Here is a 26,520-nt window from a genome sequence, read left to right on the forward strand (position 1 = left end):
ATTGTAGACCTTGTAGAGTGAATCTACAATAGGCAGCAGTTTGGTGTGAATAAGTCAACAGTGGGAGTGATTGTAAGAAAATGGAAGACATACAAGACCATTGATAATCTCCCTCGATCTGGGGCCCCATGCAAAAATCCCAGAAATACACGGAGAGACCTGATGAATGACCTGCAGAGGGCTGGGACCAAAATAACAAAGGCTACCATCAGTAAAGCACCATGCAGAGGGAGACTCAAATCCTCTGTCCCAGACTTGTCCCCCACCTTAACCCAGTACATGTCCAGGCCCGTCTGAAGTTTGCCAGAGAGCTAAAGGATGACCCAGAAGAGGAATAGGAGAATATCATGTGGTCAGATGAAACTAAAACAGCATTATTTTTCCTCCAAACTTGATGAGTTGAGTTTGTGCCATAAAGTTCTGAATTGCATCCCAAGAACACCAAACCTAGTGTGAAGTATGGGGGTGGAAACATCATGCTGTGGGGCTGTTTTTCTACAGATGAGACAGGATGACTGATCTGTGTTAAGGGAAGAATGAATGGGGCCATATATCCAAAACCTCCTTCCAGCATGACGATCCCAAACACTCCGCTCAGGCAATAAAGGAGTGGTTCGCATAGAAAGTTTGCAGAGGGAGTTGAAAGTGCATGTTGCCGAGTGACTGCCCCAAAACATCAGTGCTCTAGAGGAGATCTGCATGGAGGAATATATTGTATTGAGATGAACTTTTATTATTGACCAAATACTTATTTACCACCATAATCTACCAGTAAATTCTTTAAAAATCCTCCAATATGATTTCATGTTTTTTTGTCATGTTGTCTGTCATAGTTGAAGTGTACCTATGATGAAAATGAAAGACCTCTCATCTTTCTAAGTAAGGGAACTTAAACAATCAGTGGCTGACTAAATACTGTTCTGTCCCATTGTTTTTACTGCTGCTAAAGAATAATTTCTTTGAGCCTTTGCAATATGAAAATAATTACTGTACATATAAAAATTATAGCGAGTAGGGGCCCATTTAAGATTTAAGAACTGAGCACATATGTTTCTTATATGTGGTCATTTTTTCAGTTTAACAAGGGGAGTTTATTAAGATCTTAATAGACATAAAGTATTATTAAGTCGAATTGTCTTTATTTCTTCTGTGACACAAATGTATGAACCACAAATCTAGTTCTTACGTGTTTGCCTTTCCCATAGAAAGAACTCCTACTGAGATGCTTCAGCAGTTTGTTGCATCTCTTTCTTGGACAGAGTCATGGGTGAAACCATTGCTCTCATCTACCCTGGAAAAAGTTCTCATAGACCGGTGGTGCTGCACCTTTCTTTCCTTACAAAGCCCCAGTAGCAGAAGATGGATGGTACTGCTGGAGCTTTTTCATGCTTATAAGCTCCTTGTTTTCATGTTGCCACATGCCTGCTCAGGGTGAGGGAGTCCTGGAAAGTTAACAATTTGAAGTAATCAGCGGAGCTGCCTTAGACAACAACGAACATTATATGATTGTATGATTTTGTTGTACTGCCCGAAAATCAAGACTGCATTGAGATGTGTGGTTTTTGAATGAACTGGATTTATTTTAATTGATTGTGAACGATTTGATGTGTACCCGCTGTGCAATGAATAGAAGCAGATTATGAGATGGAAAAGTATTTAAAATTAATTCCAAGTGCCACAAATATTTCAGTATGTGAGGCTGCAAGTAGGGAAACTCTTTGAAGGCCATGTGTACAGAAAGCAATCTGTGTCTGCTGAGGCAGGCATGCAGGTTTCAGTGACACATCTTCCCATTAGTTCATAATTTTTCTTTATTTTTAATCAGCCACAGAAATACAGCTTTTATGGTTGCCAAGAAATGATCAAACTCAGATGCATTAGACAGTGAAGTGCTCATCACTCTAGATAAAATCTGCATTCAGACTCTTACAGTCATTGACTTGTTGTAAGAGGACTGTTATTGTAGCACTTTTTTTATATATATAGAAAAGCTTAATAGGCCCTAACATGTTAATCATACCTCCAAGCTCTGAAAAAAGTACATACAGTGTTTAAAATGCTTGCCTTGATTATCACAAGCTCTCCTGTGTCAGCTAATAATTAGTTCTCGCTACAGCAAATTTGACATCGTTTATATGAGCAAAAGAGCTATTTTAGTCTGCAATAAGAAAAGAGGATACATTTGCTTGGATTAATATAGCCCAAACTTATCTGTTAAAAAAATGGACGGAAAATGTTTCCATCTATATAAGCCTGTAAAAAGGTTTTATTTTCCAATGATGACGTTCCTGTAGCCCTTGACGTGACACAGCTTGTTGCTGTCGAAGTCGACGACCAGTTTCCTCAACCCGGAATGGGTTGGAGTGAAGTAGATTTTAACTTTGGCGTCTTCTCCTGGTCCCACTGTGCAGCCCAACCTGTAAAGTAAATATTTAAATATTACTTCCATGAAAGCTGCTTGAAGGCTTTATCGTGGTGCTCAGGTTGTATAAACATACCAAGATAAAACCCTACAGACAGGGAACTCATATTTGTGACTATCTATGGAGGTAATGCAGACAGAGTGGCAGTGTTTCAACTGTTCTGGACAAAAGGCCAAATGATAGCTTTCTGTTTAAAACCTCCTGTCTGGACAAATGATCTATCATGCATGTTTCTTCCGCAGTCTGCTCCTACCCTAACAATCGATACAGCGTTTCAGCTTGCTATCTGTATGCTGCAAAGGACAAGAGGTTAAATAATAAACCTAAGGAAGAGAAATGAGTAACAAACACTTTCATCATACGCAGTGATTATTTTTCTCTACTGAAAATTTAAACTGTAGTTAAATCGTGACAGATGGAGCTGGATGACAATGAATTCAAACAACCTTTCAGAGATGATGTTGCCTCCAGTAAGGTTGGCCCCCTCAATGCTGAAGCAGCAGTTCTCCAGCGGTTCTGGTAGAGGGTTCTGGAGGGTAATTTCTGCAGCCAGCTTCCGGTTCTCCTTTGGTTCACCCAGGATCTGTAGAGAACAGTCAATTTGACACTCAGTCATCACCTCAGTGTTTATTTTTTTTTGTTAGTTTTTTTTTTTGGGGGGTGGGGGGGCGGGGGGGGGGGGGGGGGGGGGCAGAATTTAGACCTGGAGTGCCCTGGTTAGTTTCTGAGGCCAGGAGCAACAAATCTTGGTTGTAAAATTGAGCGTGATGAAGGCTATGTTGTAAAGTCCAGCTTCTTTCAGCTGTGGTAGTTAATCATCAAGATGAAGTTATTATTCAAGATGGAGTTCATGCTCACAAAAAGCACTTGAAGACAACAATCCATGCTTTTGTGACCACACAGCTGGATTACTGTGATGCACTTCATTTTGTTGCTAATCACACGTCTGCAGATGGTGCAAATCGCTGTTGAACATAGCTTAACTAGTTATGAGGTTACTTCACTGGCTGCCCATTCATTTTAAGATGCTTTTATTTATGTTTAAGCTTTTAAATGACCTCGACCCGCTCTACGACCCTGAGCTTTGACGGCCCTGCGTGCCACCTCGTTCTCTCAGGTCAGCTGACCTTTTGCTCTTGTCAGTAACTAGAACCACGTGTGAGCTCAGAGGGGACCGGGCCTTCTCTGTAGCTGGTCCTAAACTCTAGAATGAAATCTCATTGTACAAAGGACAGACATCCCTGGTCGTTTTTTTAATTTCCTAGAAACACATATTTTCTCTCTGGATTTTAATACATAGTGAGGTGTTCAATTTTGGTTTCGTGTAGATATGTCCACTTATATTCAAGCCAGTTGACTCTGTGGTCCATGAAACAGGTTCCACTACAACTAATTGCCTTCAGATGACATCTAATCAGTAAACAGAGTCTGTCTCTGTGTTAGATTAAAGCATTTGCATGTTTCAGAATGGCCCAGCCAAAGTTGACACCTAAATCCAATCGAGAATGCGTGGCAAGAGATTTTCACAGATGTTCTCCATCCAGGCTGACTGAGCAAAACTGGTCGAGAAATACCACACCCAAAAAGACGTAGTATTGAGTCACTGGTCCGGAACAACATCCATGCCAGCAAGTTTTTACTTAAATTCAGAAAACAGGGCCACCTCACAATGTATCAATGCTTTTTGTTGATTCATCACATCAATCCCAATAATAAAAAAAAAACGTGTTGATTCGTGTTTACTGTAAGGTAATAATGCAGCTGCATAGCAGTGTATGACTGATAGAACGCTATATAAGTAGATTTATAAGTTTATGAACTGTCGGTCAACAACTATTAGGAGACAGTCAAATGTGAGTCAAATCTACAAGCTGCAGTATGTTTACAAGTGATACTGAGCAAACTTTAAAATGTTCATCTGCAGAAAAGTGACATAAAAAGAAAATGGTGACAATGAACACCAAAGAAGGACTGTTTCAGAGCAAGGTGCATGCCTGGATTACAACTGTTTGAGAAGGTTGAAGCACAAAACATAAATTAGCAGACTTCACTGCAGTAACTCAAAGTTTGTGTCTCTGAACCTTCTATCTTCTTCCAGAACTCCCTAGACTCTGTGTGTTTTATGTGTATCTGAGCATGACACTTCTGGGCAACCAAACTGCGTACCTGATGTTCAGCTGCAAGTTTCCTCTGGCTTCATAGTCATTGCCAGGTCAAACCTCAGCCTTCATAGAGCTGCATATTTACTATTCAGCTCGTAATCACAGCATTAAAAACTTAAACCTCAGTGCTTCGACAAATATTTTGGACGCCTAGAAGTATTGTTTCTGCTTAACCAACCCTTTTACCTGCCCTCTCAGCTCCTGCTCCAAACACATTCAATAACAATGCCTTAAAATCGCCTTTAAAAGGGTTCTGTTCCATTTCACCTCAGAGTCTGTACTGCTTTTGATCTGTGGAAATCATGGCCATACACGTAAACTAACGGGTTGGACAAAGAGAGTAGTAACCAGACAATGCATCCATCCATGCATGGATGGATGGATGGATGGATGGATGGATGGATGGATGCATGGATGGATGGATGGATGCATGGATGGATGGATGCATGGATGGATGGATGGATGCATGGATGGATGGATGCATGCATGGATGGAATTGCCCATTACTTGCCTAGTCCTAAATAAAAATTAATCTCTGCCCAAGCTATCGAAATTTAAGATATTCTATAAAAAACAATTAGCAAAAAAATCAGTCTATAGCCTAAAAAGCTTGTTCAAACACACCCCAAGAGACCTAAAGTTGTAATTGGAGCAAAATTTGTGTTCCACAAAGTTGTCATTTAGACAACTGAATACAAATGCATACCATACTTTTAGGAGTTTTATTTGTAAAAATAAAAAATATATATATATATATACAAATAAAAACCATGAACCATGGTTTTCCTTTAACTTCACAATAATGCACCACTCCCTGTTGAATATCACGTAAGATCCCAATAAAAAAAAATAAAAAATACGCGTTGGGGGAAAAAAAAGATTCATAAGGCACTGAAGCTCTCATTTTCTAATCTTTTTTTTAAGTCTGTCCAAACAAAATCTTTACACTGTTTAAATAACCTCAAAGGGATTTTAAAATACTGGTTATTTTCAACACCCTTCAAAGTGCACCCGGCGTTTGAACTGTACTCACTCTGACTTTGATTTCAGGATTATCCAGTACAATGTTCCTCGTTGCCAGCTTTGTCTCTCCTGAGGTGTAGTCCAGCAGCAGGGCTGCCAGGCGAATTAAGTTGTCCTCTGTGACTTGGACCCCATACTTTGAGTAATTCAGCCTTAGTGGAACTCGCCTCTCTGGAACGTCACACACAAAACGTCTCGGCATAAATATAACAAGCGTCATTTGGGAGATATCCCCGTGCACTCACCACACGGTGACCTGTCTCACCTGCTCCTGGTGAGAGCTGAACGTTGAGCAGGTCTTTAAAACCACAGTTCCCTCCCAGAAATCCGTTGTAGGACACGGCGCAGGACCCAAACACCAGGCGGCACTTCCTCTCCGCTTCTGTGTTGTTGGTAACAACTGCAAACACGTCAAAGTCGCAGCCCTTCCTCATGTCAGCTGTCACTTTGATAGTGACATGGACGCCTGGGTCCGGCCTCTCCTGTAGCAGCTTGTTTTGGTGGTTGGCTCTCTTGAAAGCTTCCCGCTCTTCATCGGAACCTGAAAAGGTAGCACAAAACGCACTGAGACACAGGAGCCAACAAAAATGTTTGTTTTTTTTCCGTTTCCAGCAAGAGGCCATGTTTAGACAAGTAGAAATTATATACACAGCAGATGAATAATAGCAGAAGGATTTCTCTAATATTATACTTCATCAACCTCATAAAATTTGAGGCAGATGTAACTTGATAAACAACTGGATGTGACATACTTCCAGTTAACATTTAACACTAAGCATCTATAAGTAGGATAAACACGATCATAGCTTGTAGAATCCCAGCCTTCCTTTTAATGACCCCCATCTGTCCTTCACATCACTGTGCAAGAAATTGGTTTTACAATCTTTTCAGCGAGCTTTGCATGTCTTTGTTTATTGGCAGCATTTTCCAAAGTCCAGGCTGACACTTTCAGTTGTGTGAGGTCTGAACTTGGGCCATTGTAATTACTGAATTTATTTTTCTTTCTTCACCGTAGAGGTGTATATTTGTGTCTAAGCATGGCATAATTGCTCTGTTGCCGGCTACAGTTTTTACCAACATCCAGCTGTCGGACAGATGGTCGCAGATTTCACTGGGAATTACTGCACTGAGTAATTCATATTTAACACTAACCTCAGCCTTCAACAGTTGTTAGAGTCTGGATTATGTAGCAACAAAACATCTGAAATAACTAGCCCCCCACCACATTTACCGGTAGCTGGTATGAGGTAATCAGCTGAGCTATTGTTGCCAACAACTTCACGTTCTCCAAAGCTATACATTGGCCCTGTACTTCAGTGTTTTGGCATGTTTCTCTCCTAGACATACTTGTTGGCCATGCTTTTTGAGCTCTCTTTCCTCCTCTGGACTTGATACTGGCTTGTAATGGAGCTTGTATCACCATTACCCATTTTGCTTTTCTCTCACACAGAAAGTACTCCTGGATCAGTGCTTCTGTGTGCTTTTTTTGTATGCATGCTCCGTCTTCTCTAACCCCTTGTTCTGTATTCTGCCATGTCTTTCCTGTTGTTCCCGTCATCTGTTGTTTTTTTGGGCTGACTGGGTGTTTTTTCTCTGCTCTGCTCCACTCATGACATTAGTGTGAGCAGCTACGCCTGCCCTCCCCAATTACCTGCTTTCACTCCACCTGTGTCCCTGCCTATATATACCTGTCTCCCACAGCCAGTCTCTGCCAGAATTTCATTTGCCTTTGTGTGAGTTGCTGTCTAGTGTCCTTTTTTGCATCGCCTGGTCCCTCATCCAGTGGCTGATTATTTTTTGGGATTCTTCTGTCTTGCCTTGGCCACTCTTGGCTATCTGACTCTGGACGTGACCTCGAACTGTATTTTGGTTTTGATCCTTGCCTTTTATCCTTTATTGCTGGCCTCTCTTAATTGTCTTACGGATTTTGCCTCCAGCACTCTGCTTCTTGGACAAGTTATTTGTCTCCAGTCCACACCCACAATCCTCTGCTGCTGGGAGAAGTCTGTTTCCTGCTGCCTCCAGCTCACCCTGGACTCTTTCCTGCCAGCATCACATTTTTGTTTCATCTTTAATAAAGCTTTTAAGTGCAACACCGTGTCTGGCTGAATTATCGGGTTCTCTGTCTGGGGCCTTACACCCTCAATGGGTTGTGGCAGATGGCCGTTTACACTGGAGGTTTCTTCCTGTTAAAGGGGATCTTTCCTCTCCACAGTGCCTACATGCATGTAAATTTTAAAGAGCTCAGGCTACTTTTTACCGTACTCTAACAAGCTTAGGTCCACAGCATCACAGAACCTCTACCATATTTAATAGTTGGGCTGAGGTGTATTTTCACATACGTGTCCCTTGTTTTAGGCTACAGTCACCTGAAGTATTTGTTGGAAAGCTTAGTGCCAGGTGAAACTAAACATGCGCAGAATTTAGTAAATTGAATTTACTAAATTCTGCATATTTATATTTTTGATGGTAGGACAGAAAATATTTTTTTGCCAAAACAACAGCTTATAAGCTTAAGTATTTAACAATTGCTGTGGAGACTTAGTGACCTGTAGAGGCCTCTCTTTGCCGTAGTCCTCTCACAATGAATGTCAGATATTTTTTACTTCCCTTATCATTTTGCTCACAAGATAAATAAGAGTCTTTGTCCATCTTTTTTGGTGGTTGAAACCTTTAAGTAATTAAGTTGGTTATAAACATGGACAAGTTTATTTTCTAATAGCCATTTCCTGATATACTGAGATCAGACCACATGTACCTTTTTTAAATGAGATTACATTTTCCATTTTGAACGATAATTAGAAGAAAAGTGAGATTTTTGTTACATGTAATTTATATAAAAATTAAATGGGATGTCATGAATTCCTTCTTTAAAGTTCCCAAAAACACAAATCAATCAACAAATACAGTCAAGAGAACCTTTTTCCACCAGTTGTCAATCTGTCATCTATAGCTGCTGCAATATATTAATTTATTCAGAAGTTTGTTAAATGTATTTATTCCCAGATGTTCCAAATAAATGTGAAGGCTGTAATAAGCTAACATTGCCAGCAGAATGTAAGATGTTACTGAAGGTTTTTTTTTCCCTTTTTCTCTGAGCATTTCTCAGAGTGGTTTCACCTTGGTGTGAACTTGCTCATATGTCATCTTTGCAGAAGGTTGGCAACTGTGTTTAATCGTTTCCCACTGGAGAAAAACCTTCTTTTCTCTAGAAAGATGGATTTCAAATTCTTTTCAAATAACCTTAGAACCCCTCCCAGATTTATGGGTTGCACCATATGCTTCTCAGTGACACTTCTTATTTCATTTGCTTTGGCACTGTGTTTCTACACACTCCTAAAACATCTGCTTTTATAGGGACAAATGCTGACATAATCAGTTTTTTAGGTGCATTTATTTTGTACATCTCAATTAAAAACTTTAATTATTCTTTAAAGTACTCTTTAAAATTTTCTAGCTATTGTTGCATAAAAGTGTATTTTCTAAAATATCTATATATTACGATTAAGTGTTACTGTCCATATTTACAGTGCTGTAAAAAATACTTTCCTCCTTACAGATTTGTGTAGTTTATGCTTCTTTATCACACTTAAATAATCCCTGTAGTAAAACATTTATCAAGGACAAAAAAAGCTGTCCTTTTTCACATAGGGCAAGCCAACCTTGCTCTATGTGAAAAAATAAACATCCCTAAACCCAATGACTGGTTGTTCCTCCCTTGGTGGCAAGGTAACTTCATTTATATTACATCATTCATATACAAGGTAAATTAAAGTGCTTTTCAGGACATCGAATGAAAGATCTTTAGGTTTTGCTTAAAAAGAGAGCTTAATATGCCACTTAAAAGAATTGCATAAAAGAAAGAAATGTTAAAAAGAACATTTTAATAGCAAATTTAAATTCAAGTTTAATTTTAACTGCAACTCTTATCTTCTTTCTCATGCTTCACTCATTTAGCAGTAATCAGGAAAACATTTTGTAACCAGATTCTTTGTTTAAGAGCTGCAGTAAACTGTCCTGCTTTAAATGAACCAACATTTGCTGAACATCTCAGTTTTTTCATGGTTCATACTTGACAAGTCAGTCAGAAATGCACTTCGGCCCAAGAATATTTAGTGATTTACACAGTAGTAGGAACGTTTTGTTTTTTTTACATTATAAAATATACCCCTTGATAAATAAAAGGGTCAGGGCTATCATAAAAAAAAGTTGTGATATGATTCAGTTGGAAATTAGGCTTTTCTTTTGCTGGGGATGAATCTTGGCCAAATGTATTCTCAAGGATTGTTTTAATTCAACCAAATTGGAGGAATTTTCAAACATGAACAGTCTGTTTAAGCATTTCGGTTGGAGTTAACCCAAGAAGTTGAGTAGATCCCACTAAAACTCTAATTTTGTTTATTCCTGAGTTCCTCTGAAGTGGACATACAAGGGAGTTTTGGATCATTATCTTGTTGCAAAACCCAATTAAGTCAGTCGACTAGGATTTTCTGCTTTAGAGCAAAATCCAAGTTTGCATCAATAATGACAAGTTGTCTAGGCAATTGAATTTTAGAATTGAATTGGGCCAGTCTAGGTTGGATAGCTTTGTTTATGCAAATAAATGAAACCGCAATTTGAAAATTGCAATTCCTATTTACACTGACTTTGATATTAATTGTTTTGATGATCTGAAACATCTAAAATTGACAATAAGAGTGGCAAGAAAAGAAGAAGTCAATACGGGGCAATTACCTTTTCTCAGAACCTCAGTGTAACTACAGAACCTGTTATGTTTTAACATAACATGTTTTAACTACCATTTTGGCTGCATCAAAAGTCAAAATCTAAAGACTTTGTATTGTTTAGCTATCCACAGATGTGACAAAGTAAGATTTACTTGTTTCTATCCCTTGATATTTAATGTAGAGGTCCAAAGTGCAACAATCAATAAAATAAATCATTCATAATATTTAAACTTTTAACACTTTAATAAAAACTGTTTTGTAAATACATACATTATAATATGAGTATTTAATACATTAACCATGTCAATAGATACTTTTATTTCATGCATTTTTCTTCTATTATTTATTTATTGCATACTAAAGGATACAGTAAATAAATGCTAAAATAATTTATATATAATTTTATGATATGATTAAAAATTTACATATTTGTATAAATTAACCAGATTTCATTTTGAATGATGTCTATGATTTATTTTTATGTTTAATTATTTGCAAATTTAAATAACTAAAAAAATCTATGTCATCTTTTTAAACGATAACATGTAATAATAACTAATGAGTAAATTAGTATGCTGTATTTGTTACCTTCAGGGTACTTATAGAGATGAGTGATGTCCTCTCTGGTGTCACTACCAACACTCTTGGTGCTGATCTTCTGGCCCACCAATCCAATGGTAGTGACTTTTGAAGTGCTGCCATCCTTTTTCTGCATGAACGTGACAACATCAGCGTTGACCTCAGCAAAAACAAAGGGGGCGTCATACTTGAAGGTTAGCTCCCCCTCCTTGATGGCCCTGACAGGGATGGGGCCGCAGCAATACACCCCTGAGACAAAGAGTAAAACGTTGAATTGCAAATGACGGATCAGTTTTGCTACATTTACTTATTGTGAAAAGTTTTACCATCACTCTTCTCCTGGGGAGTAGGGTCACTAGCCTGCCAGCCGTTAAAATCTGGCTTGAGGTCGGGTCTGGTCATCCAGCTCTCCACCCAGCAGTGATAATTCCTGCAGATATATTACACACCGTGAGCTCCTGATCTATTTACTTTGTCATGAGCTATTTTTCTTCCTGAGTTCTCATAATACTTGTCGGATATAATGTAAGGTAATGTAATGACCAGATCATTTCTCTGGACTGAATGAGTTCCCCATTTTCATTAACATAACGTTCAATCGTCAGGTTGCTGTTGTTGTCGTGGGCAGACAGATAGTTGGTTATGACCCGGCACGGAATACCCAGCGCTCTGGAAACTGCAATAAAAGAAGACAAAGTTTTATGTTTTAACTGGGATGCATATTTGGTTATGTGTTGTTTTGGACTCTGCTTGACAAAAATAACATGGAATTTCCTCTAAACATGTCACCAGACTCAGCCCGCCCCATCTTACCCGAGCAGGCCACAGCAGCAAACACCCAGCATTGTCCGTAGCGAACAGGCTGACAGGCTTGTGTGTCCCAGTTTCGCAGAATCTCCACGCTGCCACGCCAAAACAAGGGACTGACCCCTCCTTCATATCCATCCGACCATTTTCCCAGCAACACTCCTTTATCGTCATTGCAGTTCACCTGTCAACAAGGAAAAAGGGTTTAAAACCATTTCACATGGAAATTATGGGACTTCACTGTGTCATGTAAAATGTACTATTGGGGAAAGAAAGAAATACAATGAGATGAATATGTAGTACATACATGCAACTGCATATATATATATATATATATATATATATATATATATATATATATATATATAAATACATACATATATGTGTATATATGTATGTGTATTAGTGAGGTTGCTGCTGCCCGCGTCCTCACTAAGTGGGGCACATTACACCAGTTCTGAGGTCCTTCCACTGGCTCCCTGTATCTCAGAGAATAGACTTTAAAATACTTCTGTTAGTCTATAAATCACTGAATGGCTCAGCATCTAAATACATCACAGACTTGTTATCAGTGTATCAACCCTCCAGACCACTAAGGCCATCTGGCTCCAACCTACTCTGCATACCTAGAATCAGAGCCAAACACAGAGAAGCAGCATTTAGTTCCTATGCTTCACTGATCTGGAACAAACTTCCAGAAAACTGTAAAAGTGCTGAAAGCCTGAGTTCTTTTAAATCAAGATTAAAAACACATTTGTTTAGGATAGCCTTTGACTGTTCTAATTAAACTGTTTTACTGAAACATCATTAGTTCAAGTTCATAGTTCAGCTGTTTTTAATATTTGCTTTTAGTTTCCATTTTCCCATGTTTTATTTTGTTTCAGTTTTTCTCCATTTTATTCCCGCTTGCCTTTATTCTGTTTTTAATTTCCTATGTTTTAATCATGTAAAGCACTTTGCGTTGTCCTTGTCCTGAAATGTGCTATGCAAATAAACTTGCCTTGTGTTGCCTCTAAAATAAAATACGATGGAGAGGATTAATTCATCCTACCATGGCACTCAGCACTCGGGTCACATAGATGGGATTTCTTCTCCCTGAGTGGTCCTTTGCCGGATTACGCAGACATTTAGGATTCATATCCAGAATCCTCAGACAAATATCCAGGATGCCACTTTCGAACTGTGAACATAACAAAAATACCTAATATATATTTGCCTGTAGGAAAATATGCTGCAGATGTTGGAGAAACAAAACCAAACTGAGTTTGTTCCGAGTGTAAAAAGTGTAAGAATGTAGAAAAAAAACAGAGCAGTTCATGCACACATATGCTTGGTAGGGTTTTAGAAATTCTGCAGGTTATCTGATAAGAGCATATTTTTCTCTTAATGTAATGAGTCTTACGTTAGCTCAATCAGCATTCTGACAAAATTCTCGCTCATCTGATTTATTGTTCATGATGATGAAGAGGGGCTGACAGTGTTAGTGTTGGTGTTGGTACCTGGCCAAAATTCCAGGGAGTGGGTATGGTGTATTTGCTGCTGCCTCGAAAGATGATCCCATCCTGAGACAGCACATACTCTGCCAGACTCTGTTCATTGTCCATATACACTTCATCCGCTGTTGCCAGAACACAACACAAATAACTTTCCAATTTAAGTACAAACTTCCATTCTTTTGTAATTAACTGCAGATTAGTATCAACCAATAATTAATGTAACACATTTTGACAATCATTCTGCATGATTTGTTAAGCCTTGTTCTTGTTAGCTTGTTAATCCTTCAAACATGCTGGTGTGAAATATGATCATCTAAGCCCTTGTTATCTCCACCAGATCCTTTCCTTGACAGACATTTTCATAGCAGATGGTCTGTTTACCCACCTGAACACCAGGGATTAAACAGAAGAATGAACTCAATCTTCACTGACTGGCCCAGGGTAAGGGTGTATCGGCCAATCGGAGCTTTGGGAGAAGAGCAGATAGACAAGGCCACCATCTCCCCAGGTGGGCTGTTCACTGCAGCACTCCAGGTGGAAGTATCAATGCTAGAAGAGAGACCAAAACGGGCCCTGGTGCCATACTGCTCAGAGGGCTGTGGACCTGCATGTAACCAAAAAAAAAAAGTTTAGGAAGAAAGCCAGTTTTTAAAAAACTTTTTTTTTTCATCTAATACTCAGATTCTGCAGAGTTGGTGACTCTCTTGGTGACCCTGCTTGTTCATCTACTTTTTCTTGCCTAGTGCCCCACAGAAGATACACAGACGATAACCAAGTGCATGTCCTGCCTAAGAAAAAGGACTTCATCTCTCTAAGCCCTTTGTTTTCATGTCTGGATGACATAAAAGCCTGGATGGCTGTGAACTTTTTAAAGTTTAACGAAAAAAGACAGAGGTGATGGCCTTTTGAAACTCCACCGACGCCCTCTATGTAAATGTTCATTTCTTGGCCCAGCACGTCAGACCAGCTGTTACAAACCTAGCAGTCAAAGTGGATAATGGACTAAAGTTAGAAAATCACATCAGTTGTTAAATCCAGTTTTTTTTTTTCTGTTTGAGGCAGACGGGTAAATTAAAGCCACATGTTTCTCAGTTGCATTTCAAAACAGTAATCCAGGCCTTTGTTACCACTTGGCTGGATTATTAAACCTCATTTTCTAAAGGAATCAATGATTCCTGTATCTCTTAGTTTAAGAGCGGTGACAGTGTGGTAGAGGTTAGGGAGTTCGTCCTGCAGTTGGTGGGTTGCCGGTCCGATCCCCCGCTCTGACTATCTCAGTCGTTGTGTCCTTGTGCAAGACACTTTACCTGCATTGCCTGCTGGCTTCGATAATAGCCTTGTCTCTGTCAGCCTGCCCTAGGGCAGCTGTAGCTACTAACATAGCTCACCACCGTCAGGGTGTGAATTGATCACGTAGTGTGAAGAGCTTTGGGGGTCGTCAGACTAGTTAAAGTGCTATACTAGTGCGAGCCATTTACCAAGCGTGTATATAATGTTGCATATTCAAGTCTCTCTGAAACTGGGTGCCAGTACAGTTTTATGCGGTAAGATAACTGTCAATATAATGTATGTGTAGGTGTCTGAATTTGTAAATGTAAGTCAATAAATGTGAATAACTGTAAAATTTGTATTTGTTCCTTGTTGTCAACTCATACATAAATGTGACATCAGATGTTTCACCTGTGAGAATACAAGTTTCAGAATACAAGTGATGATGGGTAAGCTCAGAGGAGACCTTAACTCATTTCCTCTTTCTTGCCTTTGACGCAATCTGTGATGGTGACTTTTAAAAAATGCTTTTTAATCATTGAATTATCAATTGGATTCGTTCATCTATTTCTGTTTTACTTCATTTTGACTGGCTGTATGCCTGTTGTAATATTTTAATATAGGACTGATTCATTTATTTTTATTTCCTATAGATTTTATTATAGGATTGTTATTGTACCATCTGACTGCTGTTTTATTTATTCTGTGTACAGCACTTTGATCAGTTTTAATGAGGGTTTCAGATTACCCCATTTAACTGTGTCCACACTTCAACCATTTGACCCAAATTAAAGTGTGGTGATGGTGGTGGTGGTACCCATCATGCTGAGGCTTTGTTTTGCTGACAGCGGCACTGGTTCATTACCCAAAGTGGTTGCAATTATGAAGGAGTGAAATCTCAGAATTCCTTAACTTCACCACAGATTAACGGGAAGCAACTGGAACCTTTCGACACAGTCCAACAGAATAACCCTCCCCAATACACATCAAAACAGGCTTCAGATCAGATAACAGGTTCACCTTAAGCCTTGAAAATTGGCACCAACCCCACTGAAAATTAGTGAAATACATATAAAGCCAAGTCTGTACCAGGAAATGAACCAATCTAAATTAATTCACAGATTTCTGATAAGAACAGTGGTCAATTATCCAACCAGAAATGCCAGAAGCTTGTTCACACAAAAGTGTGTTGTTTCTCTGCCTCACCCCGACTTGCCTTAGATACTCACTAGTGCAGGTGTCTGTACTGTACATGTTTAGTTTTGAAACTCAAACAAGTAAAATCCTAAATAAATTCTTATTTGGGCACCCAATTATGAAGCTTTATATTTGTTGTGTCATTTTTATATTCAGGAAAATTAAAAAGCATCAACAAAAGTGGCAAGTCGACATGACAATCATGCTCATGATGGGTGCATGTAAACCTTTGACAGGCTAGGTACAGTTGCCCCAGTTTTTAAGGTTTAAGCACATCTGGCTCTGTTCAGACATACATTTCCAGCATAACAGCTGTTTGCTGACACAAACTCTGCCTTTCATAAAAACACTGTCAGGTACTTCAATAGAGTTTATTGAGACCTACAAGTATTTTGGCTTGTAAATTGACAATAATCTTTCTTATAGGTCACATACACACCTGCCACTTCTCTGCATATGCTAAATTGCGCTTTATCAAGTCCTGAGGATCCCAAAGAACTTTGCACTACAGTCAGCCATTCGCTCACAAATTCACACACTGACAGTGGTGAGCTCCATTTGTAGTCATGGCTGCCCTGGACCAGACTAACATAAGCAGGGCTGCCATATACTCAGCACCACTGGACTCTCTGACCACCGCCAGCAGGCAATGTGGGTCAAGTGTCTTGCCCAAGGACACAGCGACTGAGATGGTCAGAGCAGGGGTTCGAAGTTACTGGATGAACTCCCTTGCTCCTTGTCCCATATGTCGGATGCTGTCTATCAAGACTCACTACAGTTATTAACAAGGTTTAAATCTCTCACGTATCACTGTACTTCATATTCTCAGGTCAACTGGTCATCAATGTCAATCCATAATCTCATGCATTGATATTTCATCGATAAACCTATTCTTGGATTTCCCCTGCCCTGTTTATCCTCAGACAGTCCAGCCACAGGACACTTCGCTCTCATGACCTCATCTCCTTCAGTGATTCGTTAGTATGACTGGAACTTCAAAAGAAAAAGCATTTTCTGACTCTGCCCATCAACTTGGCCCACTCTTCAGCAGGATCTAGAACTATCCCTGTTGATTCCTATGGGACAATTAAAATTTATTTTAAGAAATAGAGAAATATTCTCACAAAACCTGCTCTTCTTTTTAGGTCATATTTTATTAGCTTATTTAACTTGAGTCAAATGTTTTAATTCTTTGTATTGCTACTGTCTTTGTGACTCTTTTTCCATTTTCTTTTAGTTTCTTGTCTTATCAAAACAGGTCTCTCTTGTAAATGAGATCTTGACTCTGAATGAGACAACCTGTTTCCAGTAAGATCCAAATAAGCAAGCAACCTAATGCTTTTGCAATGCTTATCTGGCCTGTATAGAAGGCCCCTCTTGAATCCATCAAAATATGGGGATGGTTCAAAGCCTGCTAGTGTTATCTGTGATTGTGCACACACTTCCCTTCTGGCCAGCAACATTTCCTGTTAACAGCGTTGTATTGGATTGTGTGCAACCGTTGCCTTAACAGACGTTTTGCAAGAGATAGATCGTTTTCTGTGTATAATTCTGAAGACAAAGGAAAAACAAGAGCTACGTTGTCCAACAATAATATAAAGGACAGATAATCTAGTAGGGCTTGAATTAAACAATGTGCCGTAGCTGAAAAGTAAAAGCCATTAGCACCACCATTTGTGTCTTAACTAGAATGCTCCCCTGTTAATTTAACACTGCTGCTCCTTTCCAGCTTCCTCTTTGAAAAGGTGAAAAGGAAAGTAGCATAAACAAACACACCCACTGAAAGGTGGTTGCGTACACCCACTTCCTAAATGAGAGGAAGTGCACTCTTTGCATTTCCTTTGACATTTTGATACAATTTTACATGCAAAAAAAAAAAAAATCATAGCCCCTGAATACTAATCAGACAGGAGTACACTTGTGCAAAATCTATGTTTTGAAGGAATTTAATACAAGAACCATTCAAATTGAAGGACTTTGCACCTGTTTCTGCAATGAAGTCAAGGGAGCTGGCGCCTGGCTGGAAGCTTCCAGACCGAAGGTACAGACTGATTGTGAATGGCTGGCCTCTCCTCACGATGAGTCGGTCTACTCCGTTGAGATCAGTGCGATGGTCAGTGTTGTTGAACAAACACTCCAGGTCCCAGCGTTCAATGTCCAGTGCTTAGAACAAAAGCAAACAGACCCATTAATAACATTAAAACGTATATCTCTTTTTAAATAGCGCTTTGATCTGATTCAAATCATGTTTTTAACATATGTTTTTAGTTGGTCTTTGTTATTAAGTCAAAGGTAGTTTAACTTTTGTTACGACATTGTCAATATGTCCTTTAATGGGCCTCGGGTTACCACAATAAAAAGAACTATAAAGTCAGAGTCTCATAAAAAAGACATGAAAATTTAAAAAGAGGTATAAAATGACAAACATTTAAAAAAATATACACTCACTGGCCACTTTATTAGGCACAACAGTCCAACTTTTGTTAATCGCCATTAAGTCGATGAATGAGATGTCTGCTACATAATGCATTTAGAAATCTAAGTGTGGTAGAGATGTTTTATAGTGGGGGTCAAAATGGCAAAGAAGGGGGATGACACGGTTGTTTTCGATTACACCAAGTTAGCAGCAGTTGCACGACATAGGTCTCGTTTATTTCAGAAGTCAGAGGAGAATGGGCAAACTGGTTTGTTTTGATGAAAAAGGCAACAGTAACTCAAAAAACTCATAACGACGTAATGCATAGAATAGGTCTGGACGATATAGAAAAAAAGCATATCAATAAAGTAGAAATCAAATTGATCGATATTGATAATTATCAACAAGTGCAGCCCTGACCATTTTAAGCTGTTGCTTAGTGACCTATTTTTAGATACTGAACACACAAACACTGAATTCAAACTCAACACTTTATTCAACCAACTCGTTACCAAAACTGCAAGTATCTAAAAGATTAAAAAGAACGCTTGCTCTCTGAACTCTTTGAAGGTACGGAGTGTTCCTGGGTCTGCCTTATTGATTGGTGGGGAGGATGTAATGACTAACATTAATCTACATGGCTAGAATGCAAAGGGAAGGAAAACTGTTCTATTGAACTTTTTATCGACCCTTTTTTCTATCATCGATATATATCTATCGATTGATATATATTGTTATTAAAATATCGTCCAACCCTAACATGGAACAACATCTCTGACTCCTCAACATGGCAAACCTTGAGGCAGTTGGACTACAGCATCAGAAAACTACACAGGGTGCCATTACTGTCAGATAAGAACAGGACCCTGAGGCTACAAATTGTGGACTCAACAAAGTTAGATAATAACAGATGGTCCAAACGTTGCCTGGTCCAATAAATCTCTATTTCTGATGCGACATTCAGATGGTATATACATTTTGTAAATGAATTTCATTGAGATGTGTATATATCAATTACTTGACATACCAAATTTGTTGCAGAAACATGACCAGCTGCCATTAACATTTACAATTCACATTACTTTTTTAATTATTGAAGTTGTTTTTATTCATTTTTAACATCATTATTTTATATATTGAAACGTTTTATTAGATTTTAGGATCTAGTGTGTGTTCTTCAGATCATATACATACACTTTGACACTGAGGGCAAGTTTCTCAGTTATTTACCATTCGTTAAGATCATTTTGTTTGGCAGGTCTTGCTACATGATTCAACAGAAGCTGAACAGACAGTCTCTCCCCTCTCCAGGGGCCTTGCTATGACAAACAGAGTCCCACCCTTTGGATTGCAGTATGAAGGAAAGGGTAACATTTCCACTGATGGAGATGCTCTGTAACATGTCAAAAGGCTAGCTTCTCTCCATATACAAAACATCAGTATAACCATCTTCCCTTGAAATGAGGTAATGATGTCAAGTCTGGGCTAGACTTAGTTGCACAAAGTCAAAACCACAAAGGCTTCCTGCTGCTTCACCTAAATTCATGGAAATTCCCGGAATTAATCAGGGGTACAGGCCTTACAACCTTGGTCTTGGTCCAAAATCAAATACAGATGTTTTTACAGTATTCTGTGTATGCTGCAAAGACTATAGAAAAACGAGCAGAAACACTTTATTCTATATCTAACATATGCATTATCATTAAAAAATATGACCCCTACACTGGGGAACAGGTATTTTCTAACTTTTTGTTGAGAAAACATCTGGACGACAATGCTTTGTTGTAAATAACACGGACTCTCATAAAAGCTGAAGAAGAATGTGAATGGCACAGTCTAAGGCAGCGGTCTCAAACTCTAGTCCTCGAGGGTCGGTGTCCTACAACTTCTACATGTGTCTCTGCTTCGACACACCTGACTCCTATATGAGCTCTTTAGCAGAGCTCTGCAAAGTTATTTCCAAGTGAGGTAATTTAACCATTTAATTCCTTCAGTTGTGCAGGACAATGGACACATCTAAAAGTCGTAGGACTCTGGACCTCGATGATTAGAGTCTGAGAACACTGCTCTAAAAGCTACCTGGTTATTTCTTAATCCCAAATGTTGGGACACTGGTTGGGTAGTTTTAACCAAACACTCTGACAAACAAGGACTCAGTTTTATGGGTTAGAGAAAAAACTACAAGGAGCCAAATCATTAATCCCAGACCAGCATTTTAAACTGTACAACAACCTGATCAGACTTTGATGAGCGTCTCCCACAGGATCAATTATGAAATGATGCTGTATAATAATGTTGTCACTGGCTTGTGTTAGGGACCTTTGTTTACTCTAGAGAACAAATTTAGACCCTTAAGATAGCCTTTTGGCAACTAGGTAGTTAGCAAAGGATAGTGCAACCTTTTGTCATTCCCAGTGTTGTCAGTATAGAAAGGCAATATTCTGTGCAATATATTTCCCTCTAGATTCAATTGTTGGTCTGTAGTTTTTTTTTTTTTAAACATCTTTTTCATCATTCATTCCTCAATAACATTTCCATCCACTGGTTATTTAAAGGTGCATAGTGCAAGTTTTGCAGTTAAACAGGATTGATGTTCTTTCCCATACATGCCCTTACAATTGCCCCACATATAAAATGAGTTATGCTCCATTGACCGCAGTTGCCTCTACAGGCTGGATTAGTCAGTCTATGGGAGAGCATTTGGCCGGATCCTCTATGTCGGCGTGTAGGCGTGACGCACTGTGCAATATAGTTCACCTGGCTACTTTGTTGAGTCTCCCCAGAAGACATTACGTCTCCAAACAAAAGACCTGTGCAGTTGCTGCACCAGATGCTTTTCCCTCTTCTCCTGTGCACAACACTGGTCTCTTTAGCCAAAGCAGAAGTTTGACAGTGGTTGCCATGATAAGTGCTCTCTAAAATGGAAGGAAGCGTGAAAAGAAGGCCCGACTTTGACTCGCATCATCCATGTCGGAGTTAAAGACTGTCAGGAATCGTCACACCAGTCCAAAGCTCCTCTCCTATTTATGACAGAGTTCTTACTGTTGACCCCGTGAAAGGTTACGGGACAGGAGATAGGAGCTATTATTAAGGGTATTCGGATGGAGTCATAGTGTCTGAAATAGGAATGAGAAACAGATGAACAACATACTGTAGAGATTTATTACTGCTGTTACTAATAAAAAAAACCCAATACAACACAAGCACTGAATGCCAGATGTGTGATACAAAGTGGAACCTGGTGCATCCTTGACTTGCAGCAACATCTAATGGGATACTCGACTCCATGATGAGCTCTGGAGGGAGAGATGCCTGAGATTCCCAGCCTTTCACACTGCATGTGTCTACGCCTCTACTCTCACTCTTTAAACTCTGACCCCACAATACAACGTGTCTCTGTCACCAGCAACACTGAGGTCAGTATGAGCCTCAAAAGGAAATTTAAATAAAGATGACCTAACGTGGTTGCAGAGACCACAAACACTATTTTAATGCAGGAAACACAAACATGCAAAGGCTCCGGTGTGAATGAAGTTTTCAGTCCTACAGGTAACAGCCACTCTGACTCCAGGTCTCCACCCCAGACACTTTAATAAAAAAGGAATGCTTTATGTGTATGGAAGACTGGTTTCATTTATGCTGTTATAAGGGTGTTTAGTAGCAATTCGTTGACTGAAAATAAGTTGCTGTGGTGGACATAAAGTTCCGACAAGGAGGAAAAGCTATTTCTATTTGTTGTTTCAGAAGTTCTCTGGTGACTACACAAAAAAACAACATGTAGTTTTGACAAAAAAAAGTTTCCAACCCCCTATGAAAGAGTTTTTATTTACTTCGTGTTTCAGCTTGACGCCTGGGTGAAAAGACAAACATGGAGACTGGGTCTTTGAAGACGTCCACTGGGGTCTAAAGCCAATCATTCTGGAGCTTGTGTGCCTTTAAATATAGAGTAAATTAGTGGAAGCTCAGCGGAGTGGCACCTGTTCTCCGCTTCTAATATAATCCCAGAGCAACTGTGGGATTAAACATTGGGCTGAAATATTCTTCTACGCTTTTAGACGTCAGCATAAAGCCTTTTAGCTTCATGCTGCTGAATCCATACAGAATGTGTCTATAGAGGACATGCTTGATGACAGTAAGTTAACTTTGTGAGTGTTTAAGCCAGCAGCAAAACTAAAGACATTGTTACAAAGCAGCAGAGTTCATATATTTTAGCACAAACCAGGAGGACTGAGGCAGAAAGGCAGCGAGAAAGGAAAATGTTGGGTACACTTGACCAGTCAGAAATAATGAATTACAGGCAGCAGGAATTGGGTGACGAGGCAACTCAAACAGTAATTTTATTCAGATGTTTTCTAAAGGAAGTTTGACAAATATGTTCCCAGTCATAGAGGAAAATGATGATACAATATATCAGTTAAAGCCGAACACCTTAAACCACACATAAATTGTAAAATGAGTGCAGCACAGCTGCCTGAATCAGGAGTTTAGAAAAGTTGCAGTTTAAACTCCCAAAGGGTAGCGCTGTTGTTTACGTTTGTTGATTATCTTCTTGCTATGTGCTTTATATTTTTGCAGACAAATACTATAACCATTTTCTAGAATCTAAACCATATATTTATATAGAACAAAAAAATATTTTTTACTCACTGTCAGAAAGGACATTTGACTAAAATGTTCCTGTTTTGTGTCAGTTAGGATTACCAAAATTATTTATATTTGCCAAATGCTGAAATAATCAGACAGAGATTTTTTTTTAGAAATACAGTTTACACACTTTAAAATCACTATGCCTTTGGAAATTTTGGGAAAGCCCATATGATGATTCAATGGCTTTGTAAGCTTCTGGTGGATAATTTCACAACATTTCATTACATTGGAATTGGATGCATTTGAGCATTTTGCAAACCAAAATAATGGTGGTGACTTTTAAACATTTGTATATATCGCCTTTAAACCGTGAGGATCTTGAGAAAGTTATAAAACGCTTTTATCAGCCCAGTGATTGGTTACTGTAAGCTGTTTTCTCTCAGTCGTCCCCCAACAGGCTTGGATTGGTCCAAAATCAAGCCGCACATCTTCTGACACCTCCAGGCGGGAGCGCATCAACCCCATTAGTTACTCCCTCCACTGGCTGCCTGTCCGGTTTAGAATAGATTTTAAACTCTTATTGTTCATTTTTAAAGCTCATAATGGTTTGGCCCAACTGTCTTATTTCATGAATCTGCCTGTATGGTTGATCTTTGAGCTTGAGGTAATCTGCCCACTTCTTTTTTATCCAGTTAAACTTTGAATACACTGGCATTTCAATCCACATTTCTATTTTTTTAATTACTCTTATCTGTGTTATTTGTTTAGCCTGTTTTTAAATGACGTTGTTTTTCATTCTAAAGCACATTAGCTGTCGGTTTGCTGTTTTAAAGAGCTATGCAAATAAATCAATGAATGAAACGATAGACATCAATGAAGCAAGATCCTGTCTGCCCTGTCTCGAAATAACCAATCAGCAGCATAGGATTGTTTTTAAAGCAATTAAAACAAAACTAAATATTGCGCACCCTAAACAATAATGCACGCCAGTTGTGTCATTTTTAAAACAATCAGCTTCAGTTGGATTTAACCAAAACGTCCAGCAGTATTCTTACCTTGCGCCATGACTGCGTTGCTTTCAAACTTTTGGAGGCTGTGTTTGCTTGAATGATTGTCCAGCTGAGCTCAGTGCAGCAAGAGTTGCCTCTCTACTGTTATCTCGGTCTTATTTGTAACCCTCCCCTTACCAGATAGACAGAGGGGGAGTGGCACGACCCTCCGCAAAACGGAAGGAGAGAGAAAGAAAAGATGCCCTCAAGGCGAGAGTTGGACGCTTTACGCGCGGCGCACAAACTGCGCAAAACAACACTGATTCACTCACTTCCACCCCGTCAGATACAGTAAACTCCGTCCACCGCGTTTCTGTCGAAAACCCTGCTCAAAAAACTGCTGAAAGCAGTTTTTGAAAAATACGTGTGCTTATGTAAATGTTTTCTGCATGACGAACAGCTAAAGCTGCAAGAGTGAGAACATAAACCCAAGTGTAAATACGAATTTAGAATTCCCTTTAATACCCGCCAGTCCTAAAAAGGTGTCTTTATTTTGTATTTTTATGACTGCAATTTTAAGAGAAGACTACTAGTTATTTGTTTAAACAAAATACCACATCTTTAAATATGTGACTCGCTTTTGTCGCAATACTAACTCAGAGATTTTACATGACATGACACTGTACAGCAGGGGCGTTTCTAGGGTCTTGAAGCATTGGGGGGCTTTTGCCCAAATAGTATCGTTTTCATGAGTCATTTAAAAATGAGATAATACAGGACATGCTGCACTATGTCGGATTTCGAATCAGATGACCGATTCAACCCACCTCCATCCTCTTCATCGTAGCTGAGTTTCATCTGGCTTCCATGACGTTCCTCCAACCTCAGCCCTATCAGAGTGTACTTCTGACCAGTCTTCAGCATGCCCTGTCCCTTTGTAATTGGACCGGCAGAAGACCGCCATGTTGAGCCAGGTTCTACCAGAGGTTTATTCCCAAAGGGGAGTTTTTCCTCTCCACTGTCGCTTCATGCTTGCTCATCATGGACAGGTTTATGCAAACCTTCGTTTATAAAGTGGGACATCTATCTTTCTTGGTCTCTGAGTGAAGCACTGGTTTCAGCTCCCACAGTCTTCTGGATCCCAACAATACAGCTTAAGCAAATCATCTCGCCAACCAGCGTCTAGGGACTGAACTACCACCAGTTTCAGGCTCGGGGGAAACATCCCTATTCTCATACATCTGCTTATGCATATTAAAGTATAATTCAGTGTTAATGTTTCCTGCCGAAGTCTGAGCGCCAAAGTCTTAAATTATTGTATCAATAAATTATTTTAATTGTCCTTTTCTCTCCGTGTGAGTTTTTCAGATTTAAATAAAGCTATGTAATCCATTCCTGGTAATAGAAACACAGCAAGACTGAAAATATTTTTTATTAAAAAATCTCAATTGATTTAAGTATTGTTTATCACATTTTTAGGTTTTGTAAGAATGCTAAATATTTGCACAAGGGCTGAGTGGTAAATGTGAGCAATAAACTTCTAAGAACTTAAAACAGAGAAGAGGAAGAAGATGAAGTGGAAGGAAGGAGGAAGAGGAAGCCTCACTTTTGGTCGTACAACAACTATGACCTACTGACACCGGAAAATGTGTCATATTTTCCAGATTTATGGAGCAACAATTTGTTCTGTCTATGTGTAAGGGGGGACTGTGTTACAGGAGCTAGGAGTTCCACCCGTTCAAACCCATCCATTTTATTTGGCCTATTCATTATTTATATTGGCTTGCAGCCAGGTCACATGACAATCAAGTTTCCCCCAATGAAAAAAAGAACATAGTTGCTGTTCCCTGTACTTTGTGTGGAAAAATCTAATTTAAAGAAACAACTGTGTTTATATGCATTTTGATGACATGATGGCATAACATATTTGTAATCGTCATTCAAAGGAGGTAATTTAATAGTTTCACCAAACTATTAAATAGTTTGGTGAAACTAATAGTTTCACCAAATATTCCAGAGCCTTCTCAGAAAGATGCTGACATGATGGTTGCTGTTGACACAGCCATTTGTGTCACCGGCGTGCGTCAACATCCCAATGAATAAAAAACAACAACATTTAAGGAAAACGTCTGCAGTTATGTACAGTTTGATGACATATTTAGCAAAAGTGTACAGAACATGTTCATAACCTTCATTCAGGGAAGGGATACATCTTATTAGTTTAGTGTGTAGGCTAGAGTAAAGCAGGGTTTTGTTTAGTGTTCCTGCTCTGTGTTTACAGAGGGAAATGCAACATTTTGCAATATAATTCTATACATTTTAATGAAATTAATAGTGAGAAGTACAATGGTAGAGTGGATGATATATAATAGATATCATACCAGTGACAGCTGAAAGTGGAATATTTAGGTGTGAGGAAATTGTACAGATGGCCAACTATGACAAATTCACACAAAAGTTTTCAGAGATTCTGACAACGACCCATTCTCTCACAAATGTTTGTAGAAACGGTGTAACATGCGAATGGTTAGAACACCTGATTTTCATGATTTAGATAGGGGAGGGAATACTTTTTGCCATACATATCTAGTTTTTGAATTTGGCCAAATTGTAGAGACACTTAGACTTTCATGCTACCATTTTCCCCTTGGTTTTAATATGTGCTTTTAACAGTTATCAGGAATGTGCAAATTCAAATATATCTTAAAAAAAAGAATCCTTTACCCATACTAGGCCCTTATCTACTTCAATTCAATTCAATTCAATTCAATTTTATTTATATAGCGCCAAATCATGAAACATGTCATCTCAAGGCACTTTACAAAGTCAAGTTCAATCATATTAT

At 39.0% G+C, this 26,520-nt stretch overlaps 1 protein-coding gene across 1 annotated transcript; it reads right to left on the reverse strand.

The window, feature by feature from the left end:
- Window positions 1–1,793: 1,793 nt before the first annotated feature.
- Window positions 1,794–23,863, reverse strand: tgm2b (transglutaminase 2b). Its single transcript, XM_012870561.3, has 13 exons — window positions 23,742–23,863; window positions 17,667–17,846; window positions 13,603–13,821; window positions 13,221–13,339; window positions 12,773–12,901; window positions 11,728–11,905; window positions 11,458–11,590; window positions 11,241–11,344; window positions 10,924–11,163; window positions 5,874–6,149; window positions 5,619–5,779; window positions 2,870–3,006; window positions 1,794–2,417 (listed from the first exon to the last, which is right to left on the reverse strand). Exons 1-13 carry the CDS (start codon window positions 23,749–23,751, stop codon window positions 2,267–2,269), a joined length of 2,037 nt encoding a protein of 678 aa, XP_012726015.2. The 5' UTR covers window positions 23,752–23,863; the 3' UTR covers window positions 1,794–2,266.
- Between the last annotated feature and the right edge of the window lie 2,657 nt (window positions 23,864–26,520).

This window comes from Fundulus heteroclitus, chromosome 20, assembly GCF_011125445.2.
Source record: "Fundulus heteroclitus isolate FHET01 chromosome 20, MU-UCD_Fhet_4.1, whole genome shotgun sequence".
Taxonomy (NCBI): domain Eukaryota; kingdom Metazoa; phylum Chordata; class Actinopteri; order Cyprinodontiformes; family Fundulidae; genus Fundulus; species Fundulus heteroclitus.

Coding starts and splice junctions, on each gene's coding strand:
- tgm2b (XM_012870561.3), bottom strand. Junction 11,591..11,727: donor TGCTGCTGTGGCCTGCTCGG/GTAAGATGGGGC, acceptor CTTTTATTGCAG/TTTCCAGAGCGCTGGGTATT. Junction 3,007..5,618: donor ATCCTGAAATCAAAGTCAGA/GTGAGTACAGTT, acceptor TGTTCTCTACAG/ATCCTGGGTGAACCAAAGGA.